Genomic DNA, 13,157 nt, shown 5'->3' with positions numbered 1-13,157 from the left:
GAGTTCCTTTTGTGGCTCAGTAGGTTAAGGACCTGAAGTAGTCTCCATGAGGATGTGGGTTCGATCCCTGATCTTGCTCAGTGGGTTAAGGATCTGGCATTGCCATAAGCTGCAGCATAGATTGCAGATGCATCTCCGTTCTGGCATTGTCATGGCTGTGGCATAGGCCCCAGCTGCAGCTCTGATTTGACCCCTAGGCTGAGAACCTCCATATGCCACAGGTGCAGCGGTTAAAAAAAAAAAAAAAGGGTAAGAGAATACACTGTGAAGGGGGAAGATATAGTAAGTTAGAGTGATGTTGTCACTGCTGTGTTTTGGGAAGTGATGCAGTCAGGGTAGTAAAAAAAGATTGTGGACTTTGGAATAGAGTAGACCTGAGTTCTAATCCCAGCTCTGTTGCTTGCTTTGGTGACATAGAAAGTCATTTCATTTTCTGTCTGTGAAGTGGGAATGATGATACCTATTTTGGAAGAAACAATGTAAGATTGCATATTATAGCTCTGTCGTATTTAGCACAGAGTCTGGCACATACATTTCCCCACAAATGTTCTTAATTTGATAATGGCGTACTTGATAAATTAGAGGTAAAAGAACCTTAAGAGGGTTTAAAATCTGCCCAAATCTCTCTCTCCTTAATTTTATTGTTCCTCGACTTGATTTTTATTCCAGTCCATCCAGACTCATCATTGCTTTTTCCATTCCATTGCTTTTATCTTGGTGATTGTGCCTGGACTTCCCTTGTCTGCCTTCTACTGTCACAACTCTTCCTCTCTGAAGCCTTTCCCAGCTGCTTAAGTCCATAGTGAACAGTCCTTTATTTTTTTTAATTTATTTTTTATTTTTATTAGTCCTTTAAATACTTATCTATATAGCTCATTTAGCCATTTAATTTTGATGTCTTATGTTAGATACATATCTCTGAAGCGTACATATTTTTCCCCATAAAACTGTGAACGCTATGGAGAGAGCGAGTGTACCTTATTTCTTTCTGTTCTCCATAGCACCTATTATGGTGCTGCTGAATATCTAATAATTAGCCTATGTATGCCTTCTGCTTTGAAAAGTGAATATTGGAGTTCCCGTCGTGGCGCAGTGGTTAACGAATCCGACTAGGAACCATGAGGTTGCGGGTTCGGTCCCTGCCCTTGCTCAGTGGGTTAACGATCTGGCATTGCCGTGAGCTGTGGTGTAGGTCGCAGATGCGGCTCGGATCCCGCGTTGCTGTGGCTCTGGCGTAGGCCAGTGACTACAGCTCTGATTTGACCCCTAGCCTGGGAACCTCCATATGCCGCGGGAGCGGCCCAAAGAAATAGCAAAAAGACCAAAAAAAAAAAGAAAAGTGAATATTCATCACTGTTGGGATTGTGATGTTGAGGGAAAGCTGTCTCTAAAGCTGTAGTAGCTGAGAGGTGCATGAAAAGATGCTCAGCATTGCTAATTGTTAGAGAAATGTGAATCAGAACCACAGTGAAGTATCATCTCACACTGGTCAGAATGGCCATCATCAAAAAGTCTGCAAATAATAAATGCTGGACAAATAAAATAAAAAATAAATGCTGGAGAAGATGTGGAGAAAAGGGAACCCTCCTGCACTGTTGGTGGTATTGTAAAGTGGTGCAGCCACCATGGAGAAACAGAATGGAGGGTCCTTAAAAAACTAAAAATAGAACTACCATATCATTCAGCAATCCCAATCCTAGGTATACATCAGGAAAAAACAAAAACGGTAATTCAAAAAGATCCATGTTCATAGGTGCGCTGTTGTTCAACAGCAGCACTGTTTGTAATAGCCAAGACGTAGAAACAACCCAAGTGCCCAAGTACGGACAATTGGCATAAGAAGATATGATATGTAAATATATATATATTTATACACACAGTCACAGACACACACGTATATACACACATTTATATTTATACACATACAATGGAAGATCACTCAGCCATAAAAAAGAGTGAAATATCGCCAATTTGTGCAACTTGGATGGACCTAGAGAATATTATGCATAGTGAGGTCAAAGACAATTATTATATGATATCACTTACATGCGGAATCTAAAAAAAATAAATAGTTACTCTACATATAAAACAGAAACAGACTCATAGACACAAAACAAACAAAGGAGTTAGTGTTGGGGGGTGACAAATTAGGAGTAGGGGATTAACAGATATAAACTACTACGGTATAGATAAGCAACGAGAGTTTACTGTCTAGCACAGGGAATTATATCTAATACCTTATAATAACCTATAATGGAATATAATCTACAAAAAAAAAAAAAGGTGAATCGCTGTGCTTTACACCTGAAACTGCTGAAACTAATGTCATATGTAAATCAACTATACTTCATTTAAAAACAAAAATCTGCAGTGGCCTGTTGTACATTTCTTAGGCTTTAGTCACTGGTTGTCTCTAGTTAGATCATATTTCTATATTCTCTGCTACCAGACTTGTTAAATTTGATTAAGTGACATCTTAGCTTTACCCAGAAGGTCAAGATTTTGCAGAAGACCTGTAGGCGTCACCAAAATGCTGGCTGGTAAAAGCAGGGACAGATAGGTCAGGTGCATATTCTGTGTGTGTCGTGTCTGTCACTGTGCCCAAACACCTTTCTGCAGTTGCGGGTTCCTGCAGAGTTCTCTGGATTCCTGCATAGTGAGGAAAGTGCCCTTCCAATCCAGTCCACTCACCTTTGATCCTTTGGAAAGTAGAAGAGAGAGAGTTGATGGCTTACTGTGAATTCTACAGGAACTATGATCAGGGATTAGTTTCTTTCATTTAACTATTTAAAAAGATACTTGTTTTCCTTTGATGATAAAAGTAATAAACACTTGTAACATAAAATAATGAAAGTTATCAATAAGAAAAAAATCACCTATGATCTTGTTACCCAGATATTAAACCACTATTACCATTTTGATGTTTTTTGCTTTCACTTTTTTCTCTTGCATTCATATGTATATAAACAAAAATCTCAATTATTTAAAAAAAATACTGTTGTAGTTCTTTAATAAATGGTGCCAGGATCAAGACTGTAGTGGCCAAATAACTTTGCCAGACATATAAGAGCACATGTCATACTACATTTATGTTTGTTTCTTCTGGTATCCGCCCTGGTTTTAAGTATGGGTTCATTCAAAAGGACAAAATAATTATGTTCTCTATCTTTCCTGAACATGCTAAATAGCAGCATTATTTTTGTTCACCCTTTGGTTCTGAGTGACAGGCCTTAGCCAACCCTTGGCTTCAATGCTGAGTGATTCAGTTGTATCCTGTTTCTAGTGTGAGTGGAAACTAAGAAACCTGCATGACCTTCTCTATTTCACTCTGCTCTTTTACCTCTGAGTTTGTCAAGAGTTACAAGTGAGGGAGCTCCCGTCGAGGCTCAGAGGGTTAAAAACCTGACTAAAATCCATGACGATGCAGGTTTAGTCCCTGGCCTCGCTCAGTGGGTTAAGGATCTGGTGTTGCTGTGAGCTGTGGTGTAGGTCACAGACATGGCTTGGATCCCGAGTTGCTGTGGCTGTGGTGTAGGCTGGCAGTTGCAGCTCCTATTAGACCTCTAGTCTGGGAACTTCCAAGTGCCGTACTGTGGCGCTAAAAAAACGAGTTACAAGTGAGTGTTTGGAAAGGCTCTGGTTCTACTGTATTGTTATAACTATACTGCAGCAGTAATGTTTTTTGCTGCATATTCTTTCATGATGAGTGTTGCTTACAATGCAGTGAACTAAAGAAGTTGGGAGATGGAGTTCCCGTCGTGGCACAGTGGAAACATATCCGACTAGGAACCATGAGGTTGCGGGTTCAATCCCTGGCCTTGTTCAGCGGGTTAAGGATCCGGCATCACTGTGAGCTGTGGTGTAGGTCGCAGACTTGGCTCGGATCCCGCGTTGCTGTGGCTCTGGCGTAGGCCAGTGGCTACAGCTCCGACTCAACCCCTAGCCTGGAACCTCATGTGCCGCAAGTGTGGCCCTCAAAAAGACAAAAAGACAAAAAAAAAAAGTAAAGAAGTTGGGAGATACTTGAGTGCGGGCTTATATGCATTTTGTATATTCCTGTGCTTAGCTGATTGGTTCCAATGATTGCAGTTTTCTGGCTTCACCTAGTCTTTCTTATGGATTAAATGACATATAAACAAATGCAGAAAGTGAATTATGCTCACATTATTCCCTAATATATCAGTTGCATTGGAACAAATTTGCATTTTCAAAACAAGTGTTACAAGAGAACTGTTTATTCTCATTCTTATTTATCCTTGCTTTTATCATTTAGCCAGTGGAAAAATTATGGATTTGGAAAGGAATTTAAGGTGTCATAAAGTTTATGAGCTCTTCATTTTATGGGTGAAAAAAACTGATGCTCAGAGAAGTTATAACTTGACAAAGGTTAGTTCTAGGATAAGAAGTTTGGTTTCTGGATTCCCTAGTATTCTTTTCACACTGCCTTTACTTTCAAAGCTACTTTATAGTTTATACCATATGGTTTATCACTTGAATATGTGTTTTCCTGTGATAGTTAATTGTTTTTCCATGTAACAGGGCTGAATAGACGTTAAGTGCGGGAGCATTACTTTTTAAGAAATACTTTCTAGGAGTTCCTGTTGTGGCTCAGCAGAAACGAATCTGAGTAGCATCCATGAGGACGTATGTTCTATCCCTGGCCTTGCCCATTGGGTTAAGGATCTGGCATTGCTGTGAGCTGTGGTGTTGGTCGCAGATGTGGCTTGGATCCTGAGTTGCTGTGGCTGTGGTGAAGGCCAGCGGCTGCAGCTCCTGATTCGACCCCTGGCCTGGGAACTTCCATATGCCTCGGGTACAGCCCTAAAAAGACAAAAAAAAAAAAAAAGTACTTTTCTATTTCTAGAGCTCTGTTACATGTATGCCAGATACTTTATATAACAGTTTCTGTGTTAATCAATCAAAATAAATGATTGAGGGCCATTCCTTTTCTTTTTTCTCTCTTCTTTTTCTCTCTTATTATTGTATTTTTTTTTTTTTTCTTTTTACAGCCACACCTGCAGCATATGGGAGTTCCCAGGATAGGGGTCAAATTGGAACTGCAGCTGCAGGCCTACCCCATAGCCATAGCAACACAGGATCTGAGCTGCATCTGCAACCTACACCAAGCTAGTGGCAACATTGGATCCTTAACCCACTGAGCGAGGCCAGGGATGGAACCCACATCCTCACTGATACTAGTCTGGTTCTTAACCTGCTGCGCCACAATGGGAACTCCTTTTTCGCTCTCTGTTAATCATTTCTCTTATCCTTATTGGACATCCTGTTCGAGGAGAAAATTAATTGCCCTGTAGATAACCTTACTAAATGTTATTAGCCTTGACTAGCAAAGCAAGCAGATTCAAATTGATATAATAGGCACAGTAGAATAAGATTGGACCCCTAGCCTGGGAACCTCCATATGCCGCGGGAGCGGCCCAAGAAATGGCAAAAAGGCAAAAAAAAAAAAAAAAAAAAAAGAAAGAAATTAATTCAATAGTATCCATTGTGGTGGCAATTAAAAATGAAGTGATGTTTTCATGATTTTTAGTGATTGAATGGCTGAAAATTTTCACTTGTAAGTTTACATTTTTATGGCACAGTAAATTTTTACTTGTGAATTTAAGGATTCATTCACAAATATGTATTTAGCAAGGCTTTGTGGGAGGACAATAAAACTGTAGGGCAGTCTGTGCTTCTGGGTAACAACTACTTTTTAAAATTTAATTTGAGTATATATAAAAGAAGAAATGAAGAGCCAGAAGAACACTTGAAATCTTTATGTATCAAATGTTTCCTCTTAGGCCCCATTGTTCCTATTTCAAAAAAAAAAAATTATAGGATAGTATCGATGGCCAGCGAAATGATACAGTGGCAAGAGCACTGATCTGGGAGTCAGGAGAGCCTATGATTCTTTTCTGGAACTGAATGAAGTGTATTTTCTTCTTATATATTTTGTGAGTTTCTAAGACCCTTGAAATAGCTTTATATCTCTCCAGTTTGCTGTAACTGCACCTGACATCCAGTTGCAGTGTTTTATTTCAGCTTGTCCCATTACCTGTTTTCTAATCCCTGTTTCGTGGTGGCAGATCTTATCTTGAGACATGCTTCCTGGGCATGTGGCCTAGTGACTGGAGAAAGAGGTCTCTCTGCTGCTTCTGTCCCGCAGGAGAAGGTATCAATGTCATGCTACCTGAGTGTGATGTTTGAGAGATGAGAAGATACTGCTACAGACTCTATCCCTGACAGAGTCTCTGTAACAGCTGATGAGGAAAAGCTGTGAGAGTATTTATTACTGCCTAACTGCCTTTGGTCCACTCCTCCCCAACAAAATGCACACTTTTTATTGTTGATGTCTTGCCTCTGTCTCAGGGCTTTTGTTTTCTTGGAGAGTGTATATTTTTGTTTACATCTGACGTGGCATTAAGTTGTCATCCTCACCACGTAACATCCTTACATCTTACTAAGATACAGTGTGGTGTTATTGATGCATTTGTTTGAATTCCCCACCACTTTAAAAATTTTCTTTTGGTTTCGAGGTGCTGGTTTTTTCTTCTCCAAAGCTTCTAATGGGTTGTTAGAAACTGAAAGAAGTCACATTTCTTTCAAAATGAGTCTTAAATGCTTGTATTTTACAAAATTTTAAATCAAGGCATATTTTTAGCTTCGACAGCTGGTTGATATGTAGCCTGTGACTAATGAAATGAAACACATTTTTGTTTCATGATCATGTGTTAATGTCACCCTACAATTTTGTTATTTTTGATGCAAGAAAGAATGATTAAATCTGAAGAAACAAAAAAAATGAGCTCTTTGGTTACACTTTAAGGCAAATTTAAGTGCAGCCTTTTGATTTTGGAATTGAAGATGATGTGGTTATGTAGTGTGGTCTCAGATGTTGCACTGAGATACTGATAAAATTGAGAGAAGAAACTCTTCTTTCTGATTCTCTTAGACCTGAGGGGCAGTAGTCACTTGTTACCAAGGATTCAGACCCTGAAAGCTCAAACTATAAATAGTCATAGTAAAACTGTATATATAGCGTGATCCAGGTTCTGTGAAGGAAAATCTTTATCTGCAAAGAAAAAAGCCTGAGACAAAAACTAACAGTTTGATGTTGATTTTCTTTGGGTGGTAGAATTATAGGTGATTTTAAAAATGCATTTAAAATATATTTTTGTAATGAATCATATTTTACTTTCAAAATTTTAAAAATTACCATAATAGGAGCTATAGATATCAAATCTTTGAACCCACCAAGATCTCTGGCAGGCTTTAAAAGCAATACTCAGCATGCAGTTAACTAACCTACTTTGATAGATTATAAACTTATATAAGGACATGAGTCATGTACTTTTACAGTACTTAATGTGGGGCTTGATGCACAGCAGGTGATTCTTAAAATTAACTAAATATTCAAGCAACCCTTTATTTAGTCTTCTTGAACTCACGAGAGGCCCTCCCCAGACCCTGGTGATAGTAGAAATGTAGACTAACTGGACTTGAGCATTGGCAGTTCTTCAAGATCGAGGTGTAGTCCACTCCCTATACGAGGTGCAAGCCCCTAGAGGATAGCGAGCATGTTCTTCCGTCATGGCCTCGCCCACATGGCCCAGCACTGCACAGATGCTAATTGAATGAACCTTTTCAGTCTTCATTAACAGATCCCAGACTGAAAGAGATGAACTCTCCCGCATCCTCTTGCTTTAATAATGAGATCTGGGAGTTCCCGTCATGGCGCAGTGGTTAACGAATCCGACTAGGAATCATGAGGTTGCGGGTTTGGTCCCTGCCCTTGCTCAGTGGGTTAACGATCCGGCGTTGCCGTGAGCTATGGTGTAGGTTGCAGACGCGGCTCGGATCCCGCATTGCTGTGGCTCTGGCGTAGGCCAGTGGCTACAGCTCCGATTGGACCCCTAGCCTGGGAACCTCCATATGCCGCGGGAGCGGCCCAAAGAAATAGCAAAAAGACCAAAAAAAAAAAAAAAAAAAATGAGATCTGTAGGTTAAGGATCCAGCATTGCTGTGAGCATGGTGTAGGTTGCAGACTCAGTTTGGTTCCTGTATTGCTGTGGCTGTGGTGTAACCTGGCAGCTGCAGCTCCAATTCGACCCCTAGCCTGGGGACCTCCATATGCCATGGGTGTGGCCCTAAAAAGACAAATAATAATAATAATAATGAGATCCTTAACTTACCAAAACGTCTGATTTCTATAGCTGTCTCTGCCTGCCTTTCATAAGGAATAGAACTAAATAGGCTTATATTACCTTCCAAGATGCCAGCCCACTAAAAAGATTCATATTATTTATTGCCTTAATATCATGGCATTTACTATAAGACTGGTTAGCAGTTTATTTCATAGAAAACAAGGTTGATAGCTCCTTTCTTTCTTTCTTTCTTTCTCTCTTTCTTTCTTTCTTTCTTTCTTTCTTTTTTTTGCTGACCCACACATGCAGAAGTTTCCAGGTCAGGAATCAAACCTGTATCACAGCAGCATCCTCATCCACAGCAGTGACAGCACTGGATCCTTAACCTCCTGAGCTACCAGGGAATTCTGGTTGATATCTCCTTTTGATTAATATTGTTTCTGTTATTTCTCTTCCAAGTCTTATCAACATGTTCAGTACTTTCCATTTATTCTTTCATGTTGAAGGATTTTCACGAGGATTTGGTTTTTGCCACTCCCTCTATATTGAGTTTCTTATGAGAAAGATGTACTCTTCCATTACAGATACAAATTAACCAGTTCAGTCACATATACCATCCTGCTTTTTTTTTCATTTTTTAAATAAATTATTATTTTTTGGGTCTTTTTGGGGCTGCACCCACAGCATATGGAGGTTCCCAGACTAGAGATCCAATCAGAGCTGTAGCCGCTGGCCTATGCCATAGCCACAGCAGCGCCAGATCCGAGCCATGTCTGTAACGTACACCACAGCTCACGGCAACTCTGGATCCTTACTTAACCCACTGAACAAGGCCAGGGATCGAACCTGCATCCTCATGGTTGCTAGTTGGATTTGTTTCCGCTGAGCCAAGGTGAGAACTCCCGAAAAAAATTATTTTGAAATAATTACAGAGTCATAGGAAGTTACGAAGATAGTATTGGCACAACATTGTAAATCAACTACTTTAATAATAATAAAAAAAGATAGTTCAGAGAAGGGTACGTGTACCCTTCATCCAGTTTCTCCCAGTATACCTATAGTGTAATTCCCAAACCAGGAAGCCGATGGGGGTATAGCTCTGTGCTATTTCATCACAAGTATACGTTCAGTTTATCACCACTGAAAGTAAGGTGCAGAACAATTCCGTCACTACCAAGATCATCTTTGTACTTCTCCTTTATAGTTACAGCCCACCTTCCCCATCCGTGACCCCCAGGAACTGCAGATTTGTCTTCTATCTCTAATTTTATTATTCTGACAATTTTATATAAAAGGAATTATATAGTGTATTATGTTTGAAATTACCTTTTTTTCCCCTCAGCATAATGCCCTTGCCATCCATCCAAATTGTGTCCGTAGTTTGTTCCTCTTTATTTCTGAGTAGCATTTAATGGTATTGATATACTACAGTTTGTTTAACCATTTACTTATATGAGATATTTTGGTTGTTTCCGGTTTTTGGCTTTTACAAATAAAGCTGTTATAAATCTTTGTGTACAGGTTTTTGTGTGGATATATATTTAAATTTCTCTGGGATAAATGCCCAGAGATATGATTGCTGGATCATATGGTAGGTGTGTGTTTAGTTTTTTAAGAAACCGCCAAGCTGTTTTCCAGATTGGCTGTACTAATTCAAGTGATGTGTAGAAATCTTACCTGCCTTTATGTTCCTTTACCTTCCTCTGCTTATAATCTAATTGTCTTAAATATTTCCCCTGTTTATTGAGAACCACACTAGAACATGTTGCAATTTTTGCTTCAACCTCTAAACATAATTCAGAAAACTCAAGAGAAGGTAAGTGTATTATTTTTATCCCTGTCTTAACTCTTTCTGTTCTCTCTTCCTTCCTAATCTCACCTGATTTCTTCTTTCATCGTCTCTGTTCTGTTGCAAGAATTCCCGTAGCCATTCTTTCAAGGTAGTGACATGTTTTCTTGGTTTTCCTTCCTTTAAAAATTTCCTTTTTAAGTTGAAGTGTAATTCATTTACAGTGTGTGTTAGTTTTAGGTATACACCAGAGCAATTCAGTTATATGTTTTATATATGTATATATATATTCTTTTCCATTATAGGTTATGACAAGATATTGAATATGGTTCCCTGTGCCATACAGTAGGTCCTTGTTGTTTATCTATTTTATATATAGTAGCATGTATCTGCTAATCCCAAACTCCTAATTTATCCCTCCCCCCCACCTTTTCCTTTGATAACCACAAGTTTGTTTTCTATGTCTGTGGTAACTCTAATGGTCTTATATGGTCTATTTCTGTTTTGGAAATGAGTTCATTTGTATTATTTTTTTAGATTCCATGTCTAAATGAAATCATATGACATGTGTCTTTCTCTGATTTATCTTACTTGGTATGGTAATCTCTAGGTTTACCCAGGTTGCTACAGACGGCAGTATTTCATTCTTTTTTTATGACTGAGTAGCATTCCATTGTGTATGTATACATGATATTTTCTTTCTTTTTTGGGGAGTGGGTGGGGGCACACACCTACAGCATATGGAAGTTCCCAGGCCAGGGGTCAAATTGGAGCCACAGCTGCCAGCCTACACCACAGTCACAGCAATGCCAGATCTGAGCTGCCTCTGTGACCTACACTACAGCTCAGGGCAAGGCTGGATCCATAGCCCACTGAGCAGGGCCAGGGATCCTCATGGATACCATTCGGGTTCATTACTGCTGAACCACAACGGGAACTCCTTTTACATGACATTTTCTTTATCTCTTCATCTTTCAACAGGCATTTAGGTTATTTCCATGTCTTGGCTATTGTAAACAGTGCTGCTGTAAATATTCAGGTGCATGTATCTTTTCAAATTAGAGTTTTGATCTTTTTTTGGCTATGTGCCCAGGAGTGGGATTGCTGGATTATATGGTAACCCTTACGTTTTCTGAGGAACCTCCATACTATTCTCCATAGTGGTTGCCCCAATATACATTCCTACCAAGAGTGTAGGAATGTTCTCTTTTCTCCACACCCTCTCCAACATTTATTTTTTGTAGACTTTTTGATAATGCCCATCCTGACCATTCTGCATCTGGGAATGTCTTGATTTCCCCTTCATTCTAAAGAATTTATTTTCCCTTGATATGGAATTCTGAGTTGACAGTTATTTTTTCATTTAATACTTGAAAAATATGGAGTTCCTGTCATGGTGCAGTGGGAACGAATCTGACTAGGAACCATGAGGTTGCGGGTTCGATCCCTGGCCTCGCTCAGTGGGTTAAGGATCCAGCATTGCCGTGAGCTGTGGTGTAGGTCACAGACATGGCTCGGATCTGGTGTTGCTGTGACTGTGACTGTGGCCGGCAGCTATAGTTCTGATTAGACCACTCGCCTGGGAACCTCCATATGCCACAGGTGCAGCCCTAAAAAAGACAAAAAAAAACAAAAAAAGAAGGAAAGAAAGAAGGAAAGAAAAATATTGTGTCTGTTTCCTTTGGCTGCTTTCAAGATTTTTTCTTTGTTTTTAGTTTTCAGAGGTTAAATCATGGTCTATCTTAGAATGAATTTCTTTGAGTTTAGTCTGCTTGGGGTTCAGTTAGCTTCTTGATTCCATAAGTTTCTTGCCAAGCTTGGGAAGCTTTCAACCATTATTTCTTTTAATACTTTTTCAGCCCTGCCCTCTTTCTTCTCTCCTTGTGGGACACAATGACATGAGTATTACATCTTTTGTTACAGCTCCTGAGGCTCCTGAAGCTCTCTTTTATCTCCAGTCCTTTTTTTTCCTGTTACTCAGATTATATAATTTTATTATTATGTTTCCTAGTTCACTGATTTTTTTTCCTCTGACTCCTCTGTTTTGCTGTGTAGCATATGTACTGAGCTTTTAATTTCAGTTCTTGTCTTTTTTATTTCTAAAATTTCCATTTGGTTCTTCTTTACTTCCTCTGTTTCTTTGCTGAGACTTTCTGTTTCTTTACTGTGACTTTCTGTTCTTTTGTTTCAAGCGTGTTTGTGATTGCTCATTGAAGCATTTTTATCATAGAGCTTTAAAATCTCTGGTAATTTTACATCACTGTCATCTCTGTTTTGAAGTGTGTTGTCATTTGTCATGTCACGAGATCTTCCATTCATTGAAACTTGGACATTTTGGATATTATGAGACTCTGGATCTTATTTAAGGCTTCTGTTTTAGCCAGCCTCCTCTGAGCCTACAGTAATGGGAGAGGGAGTGTTGCCTTGTTACTGCCAGATGGGGATGGATGTCCAGGTTCCCCACCTGGCTTCCATTGATACCTGGGGCTGGACAAGGTGTTTGTTACTGCTGGATGCCAGCAAGAGTTCATGCTCTCTACTAGGCCTCTATTGATATCACCTTGGCTGAAAGGGCAGGGGTGCCTTGTTATTTCTCTCTACGTAACTCCACTGATGCTATCGGAAGGGGGTGGCCTCATTATCTTGGACGGTAGTGAAAATTGTGAGTCTCTATTAGGTCTTCTCTCTTACCCCCTCAGCATATGAGAGGAGGGGTGCCTCGTTACTGCCAGGTTGGGTGGATTCCACTGATGCCACAGGGTGGTAGAGGAGAAGGAAGGCTTATTACTGCCCAGCAGGGTTGAATGTCCTGGCTCCCTACTTGTTCCTCTCTGACATCATCAGGCCGGGAGGAGGGTCCTTATTACAGCCTGATAAGAGTGGACATCTAGGCTCTCCACTTGACATTTACTGTCAGAGATATGGGTGGAATGACAGTTTTTGAGGGAGTATTGGCTGATATGCTAGGCTTCTAAGAGAAACAGAACAATAGAATGTGTGTGTGTTGTGTGTGTGTGTATTAGACAGAGATTGATTTAATTTACTTTGGGAATTGACTCACAATTGTGTGGGGGACAGTAAGTCTGAAATTGTAAGGTGATTGATACATTGAAGACCCAGGGAAGATCTGATCTTGCAGCTCAAGTTTAGAGGCAGTCTGGAGGCAGAATTCTCTCTTCCTAGGGGGATAAAAGAATTCTTTTTCTCTTAAGGTCTTCAGCTGA

General features: G+C 39.8%; 1 protein-coding gene across 17 annotated transcripts in view; it reads left to right on the top strand.

Annotated features, from left to right (window-relative positions):
* Window positions 1-13,157, top strand: part of ALG9 (ALG9, alpha-1,2-mannosyltransferase) — a 100,882-nt gene that overhangs the window by 33,255 nt on the left and 54,470 nt on the right. The window contains exon 14 of one of the 17 annotated variants that reach the window (XM_021102101.1): window positions 6,087-7,804. In XM_021102101.1, coding sequence (XP_020957760.1) covers window positions 6,087-6,098 — 12 coding nt within the window. In that variant the 3' untranslated portion in view covers window positions 6,099-7,804. 17 annotated transcript variants of the gene reach the window in all.

This window comes from Sus scrofa, chromosome 9 (assembly GCF_000003025.6).
Source record: "Sus scrofa isolate TJ Tabasco breed Duroc chromosome 9, Sscrofa11.1, whole genome shotgun sequence".
NCBI lineage: Eukaryota > Metazoa > Chordata > Mammalia > Artiodactyla > Suidae > Sus > Sus scrofa.
This window is presented reverse-complemented; position numbering and strand designations above follow the sequence as displayed.